The sequence below is a fragment of the Psammomys obesus genome, unplaced genomic scaffold, assembly GCF_907164565.1.
Source record: "Psammomys obesus unplaced genomic scaffold, mPsaObe1.curated_primary_1811, whole genome shotgun sequence".
NCBI lineage: Eukaryota > Metazoa > Chordata > Mammalia > Rodentia > Muridae > Psammomys > Psammomys obesus.
In genome coordinates, this window is record NW_026596064.1 from 15,598,967 (window position 1) to 15,619,775 (window position 20,809).

General features: G+C 40.7%; 1 protein-coding gene across 1 annotated transcript in view; it reads left to right on the forward strand.

Annotated features, from left to right (window-relative positions):
• The window catches only part of Polq (DNA polymerase theta), a 72,754-nt gene that overhangs the window by 36,544 nt on the left and 15,401 nt on the right, over positions 1–20,809 (forward strand). Inside the window, exons 16-22 of the mRNA XM_055625064.1 lie at positions 3,712–6,773; positions 8,856–8,999; positions 10,420–10,616; positions 16,485–16,725; positions 17,059–17,252; positions 19,711–19,848; positions 20,566–20,740. Of these exons, the coding sequence (XP_055481039.1) occupies positions 3,712–6,773; positions 8,856–8,999; positions 10,420–10,616; positions 16,485–16,725; positions 17,059–17,252; positions 19,711–19,848; positions 20,566–20,740 (4,151 nt within the window). The remainder of the gene's footprint in view (positions 1–3,711; positions 6,774–8,855; positions 9,000–10,419; positions 10,617–16,484; positions 16,726–17,058; positions 17,253–19,710; positions 19,849–20,565; positions 20,741–20,809) is intronic.

A 20,809-nucleotide genomic window follows, 5' to 3' on the forward strand; every position in this document is an offset into this window, starting at 1 on the left:
CCTCCTTTTTGTTTAGCTTCTTTAGGGGTATAGATTTTAGTATGTTTATCTTATATTTTATGACTAATATCCACTTAAAAGCGAGTATATAACAACATGTATGTCTTTCTGCTTCTGGCTCACCTCCCTCAGGATGATATTTTCTAGTTCCCACCATTTGCCTGCAAATAGAGCCATATTTATCACCCTGCACAAAACTAAAGTCCAACTGGATCAAAGACTTCAACATAAAACCAGATACACTAAACCTGTTAGAAGAAAAAGTGGGGGAAAACCATGAACTCATTGGCACAGGAGACAACTTCCTAAACAGAATACCAATAGCACAGGCTCTAAGATCAGCAATCAATGAATGGGATCTCATGAAACTGAAAAGTTTCCATAAAACAAAGGAACTGTCATCAGAACAAAACGACAGCCTACAGACTGGGAAAGGATCTTTACCAACCCTATATCTGACAGAGAACTAATATCCAGTATATATAAAGAACTAAAGAAGTTAAACAGCAAAAAAATCTAGTAATCCAATTAAAAAATGGGGTACAGAGCTACACAGAGAATTCTCTGTAGAGGAATATAGAATGGGAGAGAAACATTTGAAATGTTCAACATCCTTAGTCATCAGGGAAATGCTAATCAAAATGACTCTGAGATTTTACCTTATACACATCAGAATGACTAAGATCAAAAACACAAGTGACAGCACATGTTGGAGAGGACATGGACAAAGGGGAACCCTTCTCCTTTGCTGGTGGGAATGTAACTTGTACAACCACTTTGGAAATCAATCTGGTGCTTTTTCAGACAATTAGGAATAGTGCTACCTCAAGATCCAGCTATACCACTCCTAGGCATGTATCCAAAAGATTCTCAAGTACACAACAGGGACATTGCTCAACCATGTTCATAGCAGTTCTATTCTTAATAGCCAGAATCTGGAAAGGACTCAAATGTCCCTCAATTGAGGAATAGATACAGAAATTTTGGTACATTTACACAATGGAATACTACTCAGCAATTAAAAACAAGGAAATTATGAAATTTTTGACTCATATTTAGCTGGTCCTGAATTAGCTGCCTTTTTGTGTCTGCTTGTTTGGGATCCCTTCATCTTTAGCTTTTGAATCATTTTGTATTGATAAAGTTTTGATTACCACTCCTCATAGTAGTTGAGTTTTGCATCTAAACTGAAAAATTGAAAAAGTGAAGATCTTTATCTTTGAATCGATGGTTCAGTGCTTTTCATATTTTGTTGAGGTGACTGATAACTGTGCTCTTATATTTGATGTATGTTTATGACAGCTGCCATGTTTCTTTCTCTCCAGTTGGCTCTGCTTTGCTGTTCCATTTTTAAGTTTAGAAGGCTGTGAATCGTGCCTGTACTCTGCATGATCGGGTTCTTGAAGGTTTTGGGGGTGTCCTGTACCTTTCACTTACTGGTTGAGCAGCAGCTGTGGGATTTACTTTTTTCCCCTTTCCTTTTTTCCTGTGTCTCGGCATACAGCACTGCACGTTAGGTTGCTGCGCTCGCCTCTGAGGGTGAAGATGGAAAGGCAGAGGTGGCCTCACTGCATCTTTGTGTGTTGACATTCTGACTTTCTTTGCTGATGGATTGCTAGGCATGTCTTAACTGGATGACCTCCCCTTCTGCTGAGATTCCTTGAGGAGTGCTTTGTTTACAAAAAAATTACTATACACTTAAAACTGTCCTTCTCTAACCTTAAGTGTTTGAAGCGCAGTGTAGCTAATATAAAATCTTTGGCCTGTTCGGCCTCTAGTCAAGACCTTGTTATGTGGCCCAGGCTGCCCTTGAACTTAAGATCCTCTGCCTGAGCCTCCTCAACTCTGGGATGAGACACCACAAGTAGCTTCTGTATTTCATTTTATTGAGTTTTTTTTTTTTTCTTTCACTCATCCTTGCTGCTTTGCATGTGTGTTGTCGTGGGAAGTTGAGTGGGAGCCAGAGTCCTTTGTCTTGTGAGTTATTTGATCTTTTTGTGGTAGGACTTGGGATTTTTCCATATCTTTGAAGTTTAATGGCTTTGTTAGCTGTGTTATCTATTTTTGTAATAAATTAGTTTTAAAAAGTGGTTTCAGAATAACTTTAAGTATATATTGATATTACTGTATCCGCAAGTAATGAATTTAGGGGTCTTTGGTGGTGGCTCTGGGTTTTCTAATGAGGTTTCAGCTGAGTTTTTGGCTTGACCTTAGTCATCCAGAGGCTTGTCTGGGCCTTCTACCCGCACAACTCCTGCACAGACCGGCAGCCTGCTGCTTGATGCATGCCACAGGACCTCTCCATAGGATACCAGTGTACCTTCCCTGGCATGAATGATAAAGACAGTAAAATGCAAGCGTGATGGCTTCTGAACCTGTCCTGTTTTCCCTGCGGACAGGGTTAGGGAGCTTTGTTCTGTTACTTCATATGCATGGAAGCAGGAGTCGCAGCCATCATAACTTGACTTATTTTTTCCTCCTATCCTCGTAGCATCAAATTACATACCTTTTTGATGATTATCTTCCAGAAGAGCTCACTCTCCGATTTTCTCTCCCTGTGGTGAGCTCAATTCTGTTAGTTGTTAGGACAACTTTAAGGTTAGACTTCTTTATGTGTTTTGTTTGTGTGTCCCTGCACGTAGAAGTCAGAGGACACGTTGTGGAAGTTGGTTCTTTTTGTCTGCCATGTCGGTCCTAGGAAGTGAAGTGCTACAGACACCCTCACCCATTGATCCATTGTGCCAGCACAGTGTGTAGGGGTCGTGATGGCTCATTTGGAACAGGCCCACTTTGGCATAGCTTAGAGCCAGAGAAGAGGCAATTTATAGGAAGAATGTGGGCTTACTTTCTGGTTCACATTTTCATTTTTAGACATTCCTCCTTCTGAGTTGAGTCACTGCCCTCCAGGTTCTTCCATGGTGCTGGTTAGATCCTGCCCTCAGCGGAAGTATGTGCAAACCCACTCGCTGCCATTTCTTCCTAAAGCACATCTCTTTTCAGGGCCTGTTTTCTTTTGTTTGCCCTCTAGTCCCTTCAGATACTTTGTTCAGAGTTTATATTGTGAGGGGATTTATTTTCAATGGGAAAAACATCCTGACTCCCCCTTAAAAAAAAGATAATTTGTTTAATGTGTATGGGTGTTTTACTTGCATGCATGTCTGTGCCTCGTATGCATGCAGTGCCCACAGAAGTTAGAAGAGGGTGTTGGAGGCCCTGGAACTGCAGTTACAAATTGTGGGCTGCCATGTGGGTGCTGGGAGCTGAACCTGGGTCCTCTGAAAGAGCAGGCAGTACTCTTAACTGCTGAGCCATCTTCCAGCCTTTAGGGGTTTTGCTTAAGGAATCTATCATTAAGAAATCCCTATTAAAGGGATTTCCTATATTATGCCAGTTACAAATTGCAAAACCACCTGCCCTTTCCAATGCTTCCCTGTGAACAACCCTCACACCAGTTGACAGAATATATTTTAAACATCAATTTTTAGTTCCCCCAGCTAGAATGTGAGTACCTTGAGAGCCTGTTTCTCTTTCCTTCCTTTCTCAACTTCTCTCTCATTCCCTCTCCTCCCTCTCTCCCTCTCTTCCCTCCCCCCCTCGATGTGCTGTCATTTCACCTCCCTGAGCCAGCTTAAATAGAAAGAGTTCATTCTCTGTAGAGGAATATAGAATGAATCAGTGTATTAATTTTCTTCTTTTCCCGTGTCCTTGTAGTGCCCGAAAGGCAGTAGATGAGGAAGAGGAAGCAGCTGAAGAGCGTCGGAATATGCGAACTATCAGGGTGACTGGCACAAAGGTCCTATCTGCGAGGGAAGCAGCAGCCTTAATAGTGGAGGAAGCCAAAGAAATTTTGCAGCAGGACTTAATGGAAATGGGAGTGCGGTGGGAGCCACATTCACCCCTGAGTTCTAGCACACATTCACCGACCAGTAGTGAGTCAGAAGTACTAGAATGCACACTTAAATCCCAAACTAAGAGTCCCCACAACAGGTTAACACTAAAGAGCAGAAGTAGTGCGAGAGCAAGTGGGTCTCGTGGTAAACAGTCACCAGATACAGAGCAAGGCTTAGATGAGTGCAGAGAGCATGCAGACTCCCTCTGCAAGTCCCGGGGGAATCAGGAGAAACAGACACCCTCCATCTGCAGAGCAAGAAAACGGACTTCTTCAGGTCTAAACAAAGACAAGCTTCAAACATCCCTGAATGAAGGAGAACCAAGCACTAAGGAAGTTCCTCAGACTTTTTCATTGGAGAAAAGAAGAAAAACTGCTTTGAGTTTTAGTTCTGAGCAGATGAACAGCAGTTTTCCATCTTGGAGAGACAGAAAGTACCGAAAAAAATCTAGGGGCAGTAGTCCTGTGTGTGACCCTGGGGTGCATAGAAACGATTCACAAGGACAGACTGTGTCTAGATCTGTTCTATGTGAAGACCCGTTTTCCTCAGACAAGCAGAGTACAGAACTTAGGAGTCCAGGGCTATTCACAAATAATGTATCTTTTTGTGCCAATGAAAAATGCAACACAACCTTATTCCCTTTACAAATGCAGCAGCCTTGCTTAAGGAGGAAAACAGAAAGTAATGGTGTTACAGGGCATTCCGTCACAGGAGCGCAGAGTGAAAATGTGAATGGGCAGCCCCCTGGTGATGCTAGAAATAGAAGGGGGTCAGCTGGAGTTGAGATAAGAGAGATAAATGATGTGCCCACAGAGAACGGTGCAGAAGGTCAGAATGTTTCTGTGAAACTCCATAACTCCCATCCAGTTAGCCAGTGCCTGGAAAACCAGTGTGACAAACAGAAAAACACTGGCACCAAACAGAAAGCCTTAATACAGAGACAGACAGTTAGTAGATATATGGCCAGATACTCAAATTATGTTGCAACTATCAAATGTGAAAGTATAGAGCTTAGCAGCAAAGAAAGTCAATCAAATCATTGCCAGGCATTGGGAAATACCATAGGCAGAACTGAAGCACCTAGTGAATTCCTTCCATCAACTAGAGGACTTGATCAAGCAGGAGGCCGGCGTGAGACTCTTCTAAATTCTTCTGGAGCACAAGAAAAAGCAGATGCTTCTGCAACCAGTAAAACTGAACATAATCATGTTTCTAACACAGCCCTCTGTGATTTTGGAGATAGCTTATACCTGGATACTCAATCAGAGAAAATAATTGAGCAGGTGGCAACTGAAAATGCCAAGCGAGGAGCAGAGGCATTAGTGATAAAGGAGAAGGGCCCCAATACTCGGAACCCAGAGTGCTCTTTCCAGAACAAGTGTCACAGCACCCCAGGGGACGAGCATTGCCCAGGAGCAGTTGCCACCCACCGTTTGGACAGTAGGGGTGTAGAGACTGTGAAACAAAGCACTTTAAAGGGCGTTGATAGACTAACTCCAGAAAGCCTTACTTCCTATTCTCCAATACCACAGGGGGAAAATGACCCTGGCTCTAAAGAAAACGAGCGTTCTGTTACTGACTCCCAATTAAACAGTTTTCTTCAAGGTTTTGAAACACAGGAAATGGTGAAAGCAGTCATACCCCCAGCTCCTCAAATGAAAACTCCTGCTGATGTGGAGGAGGAGAGTCTGCCTGAAACCAGTTTGAATATGAGTGACAGTATACTATTTGACAGTTTTGGTGAAGATGGCTTAGTGAAAGGACAGTCACCTGATGGAAAGGCAAAACAGCCCCTCCTTTCTGAAACAACAGCAAACCATTTCAGCAATCCCCCATGCCCACAAGAAGACCCCATTATGAAAGCAAACGTGAACCAGCGTCAGGACGCACAGCAGCCAGTGACTTGGTCCAGTGGAGAATCTATTGTGTTTTCGGAGATGGACTCTGCTCACATGATTGAAGCCTTAGACAACATGGTTGTATTTCATGTCCAGGAGAACTGTGACCCAGTAACCCCTAAGACATTAGAAGTCAGTGACTCTGCAGTGCTGGGTAATGAGTGTCCCCAAGGAGAACTGGTCAGAGGAGAGCAAAAGGAAAGGTTTCCAGAGTCCACACTTACTGAGACAAACCATGATAATTCATTCATGTGGTCAGGGGCATCATTTGACTTAAGTCCAGGACTGCAAAGGATCTTAGATAAAGTGTCTAGTCCTCTAGAAAATGAAAGGCCCAAATTAACACACATAAACTTGTCTTGCTTTGAAGGAAATATCACAGAGTTAAATGAGAGACAGGAAGTAAATTCAGATTTAGGGACAATTCAGAGAACTTCACTTTTCCCCATTAGTGAAGTTAAAAGCAGGCTTGAGGGGCTAGGGAGCAAAGCCAGGCATGGTGGAACCTCCTCTCCCTCACCTTGTAAAGAAAGTGCTGCAGCTGATGACAATGGCCTCATTCCTCCCACACCTGTTCTTGCTTCTACTTCTAAGATGGCATTTCCAGAGATCCTCGAAACACCTGTAAAATGTCAGCAAGCTGGCAATGTTTTACAGCTGGGTGAAAGTTGTTTCTTTGGCTCACCTTCAGAGATCCAAACCCATGATTTAAGCCAACAGCACAGAGACCGCCTCAAAGACAATGGATCTGTTGGAGACACAAGTTTTTTTCTGCAGTTGTCTCAGGATGGATTGCAGTTAACTCCAGTCTCAGGCAGCTCACAGAGTTTGGCCATAATTGATGTAGCGAGCGACCAGACCCTTTTTCAAACGTTTGTGAAGGAGTGGCAATGCCAAAAGCGTTTTTCCATCTCTCTGGCTTGTGAAAAGATTAGAAGTTCAACATCTTCTAAGACTGCTACCATAGGTGGAAGGTTGAAGCAAGGTAAGGCTTTTTTTAGTTTTACTTCTTCTGCACTGGAGTCTTGAAATTAATTTTTTAGATACTGTATATAATTTATTCAAATCGAGTAGGTATATCTATTGAATAAGACTCTCCTAAACCTACTTCTATGTGTAGCTTTTCTGTATTTGGCCCAGCTAGTTACTAGTAATTGCCCTCCATCATAAGAGGTCTCTGCAGCCTATGTTAATATAAAAACAGTATGTTTGGGGTATTATCACACTACTATTTACAAATGGTTGTTATTAGTCATTATTACTCACAAATTGCTTTGACTTCATTGTAAAAGCACACACCATATGGGAACTGTATTTCTCACAAAGTACGTTTAGCTGAGCTTTCCAGGCATCATCTCAAGTAGTAGCCCTTCCGATGACCCTACTGAAATGCTGGTCCCCAATCCTTAGAGCCTTTCTAGCTTTCCAGAATTGAACCTCTGGTTAAATGATGCCATGAACATTTTGTCCCGTGACTGGGGAATAGCTGTGGTCAGCTTGTCAACCTGTGTGGAAATCAGAGGTTTGATTAGATTTCATAAAGCTCTGTGTTAGTGTTTGTCATTAAGGTGCTAGTGTTTGTCTAATCTTCAGTTCTTGGAGCATGTGTGGTAATGACAGAGTCTATGTTCATAGTGTACAGCATTTTCTATCCCCAATTCATGAAGCTTAACAGCCTTCTTATAGAGGCATATACCGCTCACTTAAACTTATATGTATTCTCTTCTTGTGTACCACTGTTGGTTCTGGACCTTTGTAAAATTAAGTAGATGTTAATTTAGAAAAAAATGTTGACTAGCGACACAAAAATTATGCTTAATTGTTCACAATAAGCTCTTAATACCTTTGGCTAAGAATTGGTGAATTTGTTCTAAAAGTTTTAGTTTGTGTGTACAAATGGTGTTAATTTGTATAGAAATTTGAAAAATGGCTTTTTCCTTAGTGGTTTCTAATTAGAGATCTGTCTTAGGTAAGCTGTGGCACATTGTGACAGTTATCTTAACTGATGGGAAATGTAAGAACTGCCTGTACACAGAAGCAGGATGGTGGTGTGCACACCTTTTATCCTAGTGCTCAGGAGGCAGAGGCAGGCACAGCTCTCTGAGCTCAAGGCTGGCCTGGTCTACAAAACAAGTCCAGGACAGCCAAGGCTACACAGAGAAACCCTGTCTCAAAACCACCTTCCCCCTTTCTCCCCCCAAAATATATTTATAATAGCACAATGCAAAAATATATGCTGGGTGACGTGGTGCACACCTATAATCCCAGCACTCGGGGAGGCAGAGGCAGACGGATCTCTGTGAGTTCAAGGCCAGCCTGGTCTACATAGAGAGTTACAGGACAGCTGGGGCCACACAGAGAAATCCTGTCTTGAAAAAACAAACATAAAAGAGCTTACACACACCTGAAAATGATCATCCAAACAATTCATATTTTGGAATCTACAGCTTTTTGCCCACTGAGCATTGTGTTGGCCATTGTATGTTATTTTGGCATAAGCTAGAGTTATCTGCAGACTGAACCTCAGTGGAGAAAACGTCTCTGTCACAGTGCCTCTAGGCAAATCTGCAGGACATTCTCTTGACTAATGATTGGTGTGGGAGGGCACAGTCCACTGTGGGTCCCACCTTTGGGCAGGTGGTTCTGAGTGGTATAAGAAAGCAGGCTGAGCAAGCCATGAGGAACAAGCCACTAACTAGACTTCTCCATGATCTCTGCTTCAATTCCTGCCTTGAATTCCTCCCCTGACTTGGCTTCAGAATAGACTATAAGCTGTAAGCTGAAATAAACCTACTTCTCCAAGTTACTTTCAGTTGTGGTGTTTTCACAGCAGTGGTAAACTTAACTAGGACAAATAAATAGGTTGTTGTTTGCATGTTTTGGAGACAGAGTGGCCATATAGCCCAAGCTGGCCTTGAATTTATAGTCATCTTGCCTCAGCTTTCCAGTGCTTATTTTAAAGTATGTGCCACCACGATGGATGAAGTAAAGGTTTTGGTTATCATACTTTCATAGTTTATGTTTGATTATTGTACATTTTTGACAGTTTTATTTTTGATTCATTTAGTTAGCTCAATGCAGGAAACTACTATTAAAGATGATGGCTTTCCTGTGCATGGCTTTGATGGCACTGTGGTCGTTGGACTAGCAGTGTGCTGGGGTGGAAAGGATGCCTATTATTTGTCACTGCAGAAGGAACAAAAGCAATCTGGTAAGTAAGTGGCATTTGGCTAAGTCACATATGCTTTATGACATCTATTAAGGGAGTCATTTGATTTTCTTTGGAATTATTTGATAATAATTTTCTGATATTACTTAGGCTTTATTTTTAGGATTAAAAATAATTCTTTTGAGAGTAGCTAATGTATGTATAACCACATATATTAAGCAGAATGGATCTCTCTTCCCTTCCTTTATCTGTTTGAAAGATACAAAGCAGGCTCCAGAAATGGCAATGCCACTGACAGTGTTCTAAATGACAGTTTGGGCTCAGTTCAGGCTGGATTCTGGTTAATTAAACAAAGACCTAAATTCCGTATTTCTCAGAAATCTTGGGTTTCTGTTGTAGGAAAAGCCAAAACTTCCCTTATCTTCCTCCTACAGACAGCTACCTTTCGCTGTGGGCATCTGGTATCTGGTTGACCCAAACAAGCCTGTAACAGATCAGGGTCCACACGCTAGTGTCCAGGCTGTTCTTGCCTGCAGCCTACCTCCTGTTACTCTTAGCTTTTAGGTTGTTCTACCTGCACCTGTCCTCTTAAAACTAACAAGGCTTTTCCCACTCTTTGCTCTTCTCTGCCCCTGACAGAAAGCCTAGTAGTTCAAATCTCCAGTCAATCTTTCTATCCAGGGAGTAATGCAGTTTGGTGATTCTGCTGCACCCTCGCTTACATCTTCTATTCCTCCTTTCCTGTGGTGTTAGGGGCTGAACCCAGCGCCCCGCACCTGCTAGGCAAATGTTCTTCTCTGTGCCATGCCCACTGACCAGACACATGTTCTTAGAAACACTTGATTTGCTCTCAACTGCCTGTTACTAGAGGCCATTCACAATAGGCCATGGCAGTTTCTTCTCAGTCTTTCTCTTCCTGTTCATCCAGAAACGGTGTTGAGCTAGAGAACTATGGCCACTAAATTGTGAGACTGTAGGAGGAGCCTTTGGAGGGGAAGGATGCAATGTAGAAATACCTTGGGATCTGATTATGGAGTTCATCCCTTAGCTCTTTGGACAGGATGGCACACATTGTCAGGTCCTGAGCGAAAATGAGATCTCTTCACTCTCTTTAGAGAACATTTGTTGGCTGAGAAACTACTTGAACTTCTTTTATTTTTGATACTTTGATTCTTTGATTTTGGTCTCTTTTTAAAGTTAATTTCTAAAGCGTCTACCTATCTTTAACTCTTTTCTGAAAATACAATTTTATTGTTAGAAATCTTGATACTTAGAATGTTAACCCACATTATAAAATAGAATATTATAAATCTAGTTCAAACCATCATTTTTAGATTATGAAGCCGTTACTTGGAAGCAGATCCTTAGGGTTGTGAATCTTTCTCAGTGTTTCTGCCAAAGATTGCTGCTTTAAATGAATGAGTCTTATTTTTTTTCATTAAGGCTTTGTTTTTCTCCCAAGAAATTAGTCCAAGTTTGGCCCCACCACCTCTGGATCCAACCTTGACTGTGAAGGAGAGGCTGGAGCACCTTCAATCCTGCTTGCAAGAGAAATCTGACAGCGAGCGGTCTGTTGTCGCCTATGACTTCATCCAGAGCTACAAAATCCTCCTCCTGTCGTGTGGTATCTCCCTGGAACCCAATTATGAAGACCCCAAGGTTCTATCTCATGTGTGATTACTATTTACCGCAACATTGTTAACTCTTAGGGATAACTCTTTATATGTATTTAGCCTTAATGATTTAACTTAAAGCTTTCAAACAAGATACTCTTTGTCCAGTAATCTCTTTCACCCAGAATATATTATTGTGTACTAAATGCCTCTGAGGGAAGCAGAAATATCACAAATTCTAAATGAAAAAAGGTCATGTTCTTCCCCAAAAATTAAAAGGAACTTTTGTTTTGGTTACAAGGTATGAGTTTTGATGCCATGGTCAATTAGAAGTAAAATGTTAACTGTGAGGTTTGAGAATATGAGAGCAGGAGTTTTCAAATATTTGTGAAGATGGAGGCAGAATGGAGGAGAAGTGTGTGAATATGAGATATCAAAAGGGAGTGATCTTGGAGCTTGGAGGCAAATAACACCATTAGTCCCTGAGGACAGTTTTGTACAATTGCAAAGAATGGTGTTCTTTATGATGCTGGCTGAGTAGCAAGGAGGGACTAACTTACATTTCTGTAGTATACATTTAACATCTTAATGCCTTACTGAGATTTAGTTCAAGGTACACCATTTCTACCATGCATTGCTAACAGACGTCTGAACTATGCAGTGTGGAACTGAAAATTATACTATTTAACATTTATCAGTAAAATAGTCAAATATAATGTTCTTTCTTTCTTTTATAATTTTAGTTTTGAATGTCTCTCCATTTAATTTGTTGTTGGCTATGGGCTTGCTGTAAATTGCTTTTACCATGTTTAAGTGTATCTCTCCAGGACTTTTATCATGAAGGAATGCTGGATTTTGTAAAAAACTTTTTTGGCATCTGATGAGATAATCATATAGTTTTTCTTTCACTTTGTTTATAAGGTGGATTACATTGACTGATTTTCATATGTTAAACTATCCTTGCATCTCCAGGATGAAGCCTACTTTGATCATGGATGATCTTTTTGATGTGTTCTTTGATTCAGTTTGCAAGTATTTTATTGAGTATTTCTGCATCTATGTTCATGAGGGATGTTCTCTTTCTTTGTTAGGTCTTTATGTTGTTTGGGTATCAAAGTAACTGTGGCCTTATAAAATGAATTGGTCAGTGTTCTTTGTGTTTCTATTTTGTGTAATAATTTGAGGTGTATTGGCGTTAACTCTTCTTTGAAAGTCTGTTGGGATTCCATGATAAAGCCATCTGACCTTTGGCTTTTTTGTTTGGGAGACTTTTCTCCCATTAATTGATTTATTTACTTAACTGATTGAAGCTCCCTCCCTCTTCTCTTCCCAGCGTCATCCTTACACTCCCTATCCTGGCCCAGTTGGGAGACTTTTAATGACTGCTTTTATTTCACTAGAGGTTATAAATCTATTTAAATTGTTTATAAAATCTTGATTTAATTTTGGTAAGTGGTGCCTGTCAAGAAAATTATCCATTTCTTTTAGAATTTTTAATTTAGTGGACTACATGTTTTTAAGGTATGTCTTCATGATTGATTGGATTTCCGCAATGTCTGTTGTTCCCCTTTCCATTTCTGATTTTGTTAATTTGGATATTCTCTATCTTTTTAGTTAATTTGGAAAAGAGTTTGTCTATCTTGTTGATTTTTCTCGAAGAACAACTCTTTGTTATATTGATTCTTTGGATTGTTTTCTTTGTTTCTATTTTATTGATTTCAGCTTTCAGTTTGATTATTTCCTGATGTCTAGTCCTCTTGGATGTGCTTACTTCTTTTGTTCTAGAGCTTTCAGGTATGTTGTTAAGTTGCTCGTTCCGATTTTTTTTTTTTTTTTTTTTACGTAGACACTTAGAACTATGAACTTTTCTCTTAGCACTGCTTTCATTTGGTCCCATAAGGCTAAGTATGAATTTATAAAGTCTGGATATGATATTGGATTTTCATTCAATTCTAGGAAGTCTTTACATTTTTAATTTCTGTCTTGACCGATTTTTCATTCAGTAGAGAGTTGTTCGGTTTCCATGAGTTTGTAGGCTTTCTGTTGTTGATATCCAGCTGTAATCTGTGGTGGTCTGATAGGATGCTGGAGTTATTTCCATTTTCTTAGATCTTTTGAGACTTGCTTTGTGACTGAGTATATGGTCAATTTTGGAGAGAGTTCCATGAGGTGCTGAGAAGAAGGGTTTGTGTGTGTATGTGTGTGTGTGTATGTGTGTATGTATGTGTTTGGGTAAAATGTTCGATAGATATGTTAGGTTCATTTGATTCATAACATCTTTTAGTTTCATTATTTCTGTTTAGATTCTGTCTAGATGACGTGTCCATTGGTGAGAGTGGGGTGTTGAAGTCTCCTACTATTAATGTGTGCAGTTCAATGTGTGATTTAAGCTTTTGTAATTTTTTAAAAACAAATGTGGGTGGCCTTGCATTTGGGGAATAGATTCTAAGAACTGAAATGTCATCTTGGTGGATTTTTCCTTTAATTAGTACATAATGTCCTTCCCTAAGCTGGGCATGTTGGTGCACACCTGTAATCCTAGCACTTGGAGACAGAGGCAGGCAGATCTCTCAGTTCGACGCCAGCCTGGTCTACAAAGTGAGTCCATATAGCCAAGGCTACACAGAGAAACCCTGTCTCGAAAACTTTAACATAAAGTTCTTTCCCATCTCTTTTGATTAATTTTGGTTTGAAGTCTATTTTGTTACATATTAAAATGCCTACACTTGCTTGCTTCTTAGGACCATTTGCTTGGAATATCTTTTCTAACCCTTTACCCTGAGGTGATGTATCCTTGATGAGGTGTGTTGCTTTTGGATATAGAAGAAAGATGGATCCGTTTTCACATCCATTCTGTTACTCTGTATCTTTTTCTTGTGGGAATTGAGACCTATGATATTAAGAGATACCAGTGATTGAAAATTCTTGTTATTTTGTTTTTGTGGTGGTGGTTTGTGTGTACATGGGTATATACATTTCCTTTTTTTGGTTTTGCTAGTGTGAGATTATTTATTTCCTGTGTTTTCATGGGTGTAGTTAACCTTAGTTTCAGTTTTCCCACTAGTATCTTTTGTAGGGCAGGATTTGTAGATAGTGTTTAAGTTTGATTTTGTCATGGAATGTCTTATTTTTTTCCCCATCTGTGGTGATTTAAAGTTTTTCTGGGTTTAGTAGTCTGGGCTGGCATCTCTTGTCTTTTAGTGTTGACAACACATCTGTCCAAGCCCTCTGACTTTTAGAGTTCCCATTGAGAAGTCAGGTATAGGTTTAATAGGTCTGTCTATATGTATTACTTGGTCTTTTTCCCTTGCAGCTTTTAATGTTCTTTCTTTGTTCTGTATGTTTAGTGTTTTGATTATCATCTGTGTGTGTGGGGGTGTTGATTTTCTTTTCTGGTCCAATCTATTTGTGTTCTATAAGATTCTTATATCTTTAAAGGCATGTTCTTCTTTAGGTTAGAAAATTTTTCTTTTTTGATTTTGTTGAAAGTATTTTCTGGACCTTTGAGCTGGGAATCTTCTTTCTTCTTATCCTGTTATTCTTAGGTTTGGTATTTCCGTAGTATCCCAAATTTCCTGGATGTTTTGTGTTAGGAATTTTTTAGATCTAACATTTTCTTTGTCCCGGGTATCCATTTCTTCTATTGTTTCTTCAGTGCCTGAGATTCTCTCCTCCATCCCTTGTATTCTGTTGGTAAAGCTAGTTCCTGTTCACATTCCTAAGTTTTCTATTTCCAGAATTCTCTGAGTTTATGTCTTTTTTTATTGCTTCTATTATTTCCATTTTCTGGTCTTGGACTGTTTTATTCATTTCCTTCAACTGTTTTTTTTTTTTTTTTTTTTTTTCTTTTTTTCCTTAAGGGATTATATTCTTTTCCTCCAATTGTTTGTTTGTGCTTCCCTGGACTTTGTTAAAGGATTTATGTACTTCCTCTTTATGGGCCTCTATCATCTTTAGATAGTTGGTTTTTAGGTCTTTTTCTTGTGCTTTAGCTTTGTTAGAATAGTCAGGCCTTACTGTGGTAGCATAGCTGGGCTCTGGTGGAGACATTCTGGCATTTAGGCATCAGGGTTTGTAGTGATTATAGGTCTAGGTGCTGGTTTCTGGGTTCGGCTTTGTTGGGTGGGCGTTTTGTTGTTTTGGTTTCTCTTTCCCCTCTGGATTTTCAGAGTATGTTGGCTGTGTGTTCCCTGTTTATTGACCTGCTCCACTGGTGTGTTCATGGAGTACTTGCTGGTGTTGGAGGCTTTGGGAAGGAGAGGCCAGGGTAAGGTGGTCTGTGGGATCCATAGTTGGTATGGACAGGTTTTTTGGTTTTTGTTTTTTGTTTTTTTAATAGAGTGGTGGGAGTTTAATTCAGGGGTTTATAAGCACTCTGCCACTAGCTTATCTCCACCAAATGTTTAAATTTCTCTAGGGTTTTGTGTTTTGGGTGAAAAGGAAAAAGACTGTAAACTGACTTTACTAGATAAAGTTATTTAATTTTGATGTTTTGGGATCCAAGCAAGAATATGGGTGCTATGAGTCTCTTATCACAGCTCTAGTAACATTCTAGATTTATATAGCACATTCTCACATTATCATTAAACCTTACACTGCTTGGAATATTCCATTATTTGCTTTTTTTTCATAGTATTTTGACATAAGGAGATAAAATATTCGTTAAATGTTGTTTTAAAATAAGAAAACTTTTATGGCAAATTCTCTCATTCAGTACTCTCCTATAAAACTTTTTTTTTTTTTTTTTGAGACAGGAGTTTACTCTGTAGCCTAAGCTAACTCACCATGTAGTTAACTCATCATGTAGTCCAGGCTGGCCTCATATTCCTAAGCATCATTCCTGCTTCAGCCTCCCAGGTACTAGGACACTGCTGCCAGAACGTCATTCTTGACATACAGAGGAAATAGCTGAGTCATTGTAATTTTCAAAAGGATGTAGAGAGCTTAGATTTGTTTATTGTCAATATAGTTCATGATCTATTAGTCTTAGTATTAGAAACTACAGGCTGCTTAGTCTCACCTGGAAGCTAAAAACCGCAATTAAATAACCAGTTGTTCTGGTGAGAGACATCTGTTTTGGAGGAAAGGCTTTCTGACACACTGGATACCAACTCTTTGTGTGTATGTGATACATGTGCATGTGAAGGTCAGAGGTCAACTCCAAGCATCACTCCCCAGGAGCTCTTTCCACCTTGTTTCGTGAGATAGTGTCTTACTCATTTAGGTAGGCTGGCTAACCATTGGGCCTTAGGTATCTGCCTGTAACTCCCTAGTGCTGAGATTGCAAGTAATACACCACTCTCAGCTTTTTACATTTCAATTTGCAGTCCTTGTGGCTACACAGCAAGTACTTTACCAACTCAGTTCTCTTCTAATCCCTGGAAACTAACTTTTAATGGAAAAATGTGTCTGCATCACTTCTGATGTTGAAAGAGCTGAATAAGATGGGTGGTAATGGCACACACCTTTAATCCCCACATTTGGGTGCCAGAAGCACGTGGATCTCTGTTCGAGGCCAGCCTGATCTACAAAATGAGTTCCAAGTCCACCAGAGCTATTCTAGGGCTACACAGAGAAACCCTGTCTTGAAAAACTAAGAAAAAGACAAAACAAAAAGTAAATTAAAAAAAATGAGACACTTCTGTATTATAATAGCTTAGCTTGAATCGGAGTACAGAAGCCTTGATCTTCATTCCTAGACGTGCTTTCATTTAACTGAGGTACTTGGCTCTCAAGCCCGCTTTAGAGCTAGGCCAGCCAGAGCACAGCAGGGATGGAAGGACCCCTAACTGGATGGCAAGTGAAGGTGCGCTGAGCTATAATGAACTTTCTGTCCTCCCCCTCTAACGTAAACATGCAAAAACTGGCTTTGAGAGAAAAATGGAGACAACCTTCTGATTGCTGTCTCATTCAGGTGGCATGCTGGCTTCTTGACCCAGATTCTAAGGAGCCAACTCTTCACAGCATAGTGACCAGTTTTCTCCCGGATGAGCTCCCGCTCCTAGAAGGAATAGAGGCAGGCGAAGGAATTCAGAGTCTGGGACTAAATGTGAACACTGAGCATTCCGGGCGGTACCGAGCGTCTGTGGAGGCCATTCTCGTCTTCAACTCTATGGATCAACTCAACTCCTCTTTGCAGAAGAAGAACCTGCACGGTAAGAGCAGTGTGGGCAGTGTGTCATGTTACAGGCGGGACCCTGCACCCACAGTGAGCCCTCCGTGAGCACAGCTGGGTAATTACTTCTGACTTGCAGACTGCAAGGTCTACCACAGTCCTCATCTGTGGTAGTGATCTCAGCAATCACTAGTGCTTCAATGACCTACCCTTAGCCACCATCCATGGGTTTGGGGATCTGTTCAGGAGACTGGATTTGATTGACAGCTTGGGTAGCTGCTGTGGATTGTCTTGCACCAGTTCTTTGTGGCTTCGGCAATGCTGATCGCTCAGGCCATGACTTAACCTTTTCATTTTCCATTTTCCCTTTCAGACATTTTCTGTAAAGTGGAGATGCCCTCTCAGTACTGCCTGGCCTTGCTAGAACTAAATGGAATTGGCTTCAGCACTGCGGAGTGTGAAAGTCAGAAGCATATTATGCAAGCCAAGCTGGATGCCCTTGAGACTCAGGCCTATCAGCTAGCTGGCCACAGCTTTTCCTTTACAAGTGCGGATGACATCGCACAGGTAGTGTCTTGCAAACAGAGACACTGGGAGGAACTCTTCCGAGTTAAAATGACGTGTGTCACAGCTCATCTTGCTGAAGGCACACCAGTTCTAAGTGTCAACACTTAGTAAAATGAAACGACTAAGTAGAATCATTGGGAAGAGTGTTGAGGTGCCAGGCAACAAGTCGCATCTATCTCTCTGAGATAGGAAGGTTGTAAAGGGGACGCGGGTGTTGCTCCAAGCATCGGCCTGCATCCAAGCAGGCCTTCTCTGAGCAACCGTTGTTCTGTGCTTAGTGGGGGCAGCTCATGACAGTGTAGTGTGGCTGCATGATGCTGGTTCCTTCATAAGCACTCTCCCCTTCCTTATTCCAGCATCTCCCTTCAGAGACAGAGATTGGATATTCTTCTGAGATGAAAATTAAAACGGGATTTTTGTGACTTTTTTTTTAACCCTAATTTAAGATTTTTGTAACTTTACTGAAATTTTGACAAATTTCATTTTTATAGGTTGGTATTATTTATTTTTTTTCTCACCATATTCTTACCCGTGTTTATTCACTGAAGAGTACCTAACCGTCCTGGGTTTTCTATATGCAATCTAGTAATGTAACAGTAAAGATCATAGGTTGTAGAGTCTGACTTCTGGGTTTGCGTTCTGCTTCCCCCATTCATTACCCATCTGCATGACCTTGGATCAGAGTAGTTAACACATCAGTTCTTTATCAGTGAAATGAGAGTCATGATTTAAAATGCCTCATGAGGTTGTGGCAATGGCGTAAAATATAGTTACTATCACATAGATGGTAAATGATGAGTAAATGGTACAAACCCTGATAAAAATGCCCCTGTTAAGCTAGAGGGTTCTATATTTTAAAGAACACGAGAAACTGTTTTTCTGTAGCCTGTGTTTTATCTGTATTAGGTCCAGTGGTGCTATCTTGGGGCATTCTTTGTGGAGGATGGGGTGTGTTTTTCTGAATTTTCTAGCCCAGAAGCCTCTATACATACACGCACACGCACGCGCGCACACACACACAAACACACACAGGTGACTGTGTATAACATTGCACAGGGCACTTATCAAAACCAGAATATGTGGATTTCAACACACATGACACGAAGCAAACATGGATTCATGATTCATAGCACCAAACCAGGTGACCAATTTTAGTTTCCATGGGGTCCTGCCTCTGTATCTCTGGTTTAGGAGTGCTCATTTACCAACCTTCAGTAAACCAGGCTTCAGGTGAGAGCAGATCTTTGATGCATTCAGTGGCTGTTGCCTGGGTCTTTGTTTTAAAGTGAGGTGAGGTAATTGATATATAAAATTTTCAGTTAATTCTGAAAATTTCACCAAAGAGAGAAATTTAAGATAAAGAACTTCTAAACAGATAAGTTAGATCTTTGTGTTGACTTAACTGATTGTTCATCTCTTCTAGGAGTGTTTGTGAATGCTGATAATATTCCACATTTCCTATCCTTTCATTCATATACCTACTGAGATTTATTGATAAAATATACGCTGCATTTAAATCTTAAATTTTGGAAAAAAACAAATTTGGTATAACTGTGTTCTATGCAGTTAGAATTTAACCGTGTAGTCCTGTAATTTTTCTTGCTAGATGTGGCAACCATCATCCATATGCATGCATCTATTTATATTTGTGTAACACAGAGTTTGAGAGTAAGCCTCAATGCCTGTCATTTCTAAGATTCCAGCTGCTGCTACAGTTGTGACCTGGAGCATATATCTTAGTTGTTATCATTACTGAGGAAGCCATAGGGTTATCCTTTTCTCCACTCCTCAGCCAACTTGTAGGAAAAAATTCTTTTTCTTATGTAAATTGTTTCCATTTTTGGAACTGTTACTGGAAAAGTAGTTCAATATTAATTAAAAGCCATCCAGGGTATATAAGCAAATGATTAAGTACCGTCAATACAGTTCTGAGTTGCTTAACTGTAAGCCCTTCTGATTTGAGTTAGTGAGGGCTTGGTTACGCGGGGTTCTTAGCTCCGCAAGCCACTCAGTAGCCTTCACTGTTGCCACATTGGATTAACCACCTTCTTCTAGCGTCTGCGTCTAGGGACTTCTGTGGCCGAGTGTTATGGTGTGATGGGATGGCTTTCCTGATTGTCTCTGCAGTGGTGAAACGTAGTAGCCTCTTGGGTTTCCTTCAAGAGTCCCTTCGGAGTTCAGTTGTCAGAGCAACCCAAGCCTTAGCGGCAGTAGCTTAGCTGTCAGTGCTTGGCCTGGCATATGCATGCCTGTGCTCTTGTAAGGGTCTCCCCATAGCTCCCAGCCCAGGCACCGTGAGAAGCATGGGCATTGCTATTGCTGACCAAAAGTGATTGCCCAAAGCAACACCCTTCCAGCTCCCCATGTTAAACTGTAGTAGAGCTTATACCCTCAGATAGCTGTTAAAGCATAATCTTTGAGTGATAGTAACTTGACTGAAAAATATTAATTTTTGCAGGTTTTATTTTTGGAACTAAAGCTACCACCAAATGGAGAGATGAAAATGCAAAGCAGCAAAAAAACTTTGGGTTCTACCAGACGAGGGAATGAGAGTGACCACAAACGAAGGCTGGGAAAACGGTTCAGCACTAGTAAGGTGCTTTGGGGTTGCTCACAGGGCAGGGTGATCCTCTGCGGGCCCTGCATTAACTGGAGAGAAGGGACGATGGGCTTGGTGTACTGGTGTTCCGTTGGGAAATGGGGCTAGAAAATGAAGCCACATTGGCTGTGGAGAGCTGCCCAGTTGCACTTCTGTGTGATTTCGACCCTAGCGTCATTATGAGCAACTTGTCTGCCTTAGAAAGTGTCCACAGTTCTGTCTCCTGGCACAGCTCTTTGTTAGTCTGGTGGGTCATTTTGACTCTAGTTTCTCTTCATTAAGGACCATGGCTAAGCAACATCTGCTTTTAAGTAAATGCCTCCTGAGGCTTTTGATACAGAGACTCTGTATCAGGGCAAGGAGGAAGACTGCTCGGATGTGTCCAATCACTGCAGAATGGAGGAGGAAGGGCACAAAGAAAAGAAATGCTGAAACTTTGGGGAGATGCTTCATGAAACGGAGGCTCCATTGGTTTCTCATTTAGAAGGAAGCTATAAATGGGTGCTGTTCAGCATTTTCATATTGCTGTCTTATCAGCTGTACTTGCTGACTTATTATAGTGACATCTACACTACAAACACCCAGCGATTCAGAGTTGTGGATATAGAATTTATCAGACTAAATTTTAGATATCTATATTTACCCAAGAGACATTTTGATTTTCTATTGAATTTGGACAAAATTCCAACTTTACCTTGTTATATTTCTTTCCAGGATGTTTTAAATAAATTAAAGGCCTTGCATCCTTTACCAGGCCTGATATTGGAATGGAGAAGAATCACTAATGCTATTACCAAAGTGGTCTTCCCTCTGCAGCGGGAAAAGCGCCTGAACCCCTTTCTCAGAATGGAAAGAATCTACCCTGTATCACAGTCACACACGGCTACAGGTGAGGAGAATGTGAGAGATGAAATGTCTAGTTGTGAAGAACGATTTTCATATGTGATATTTGCTTGTG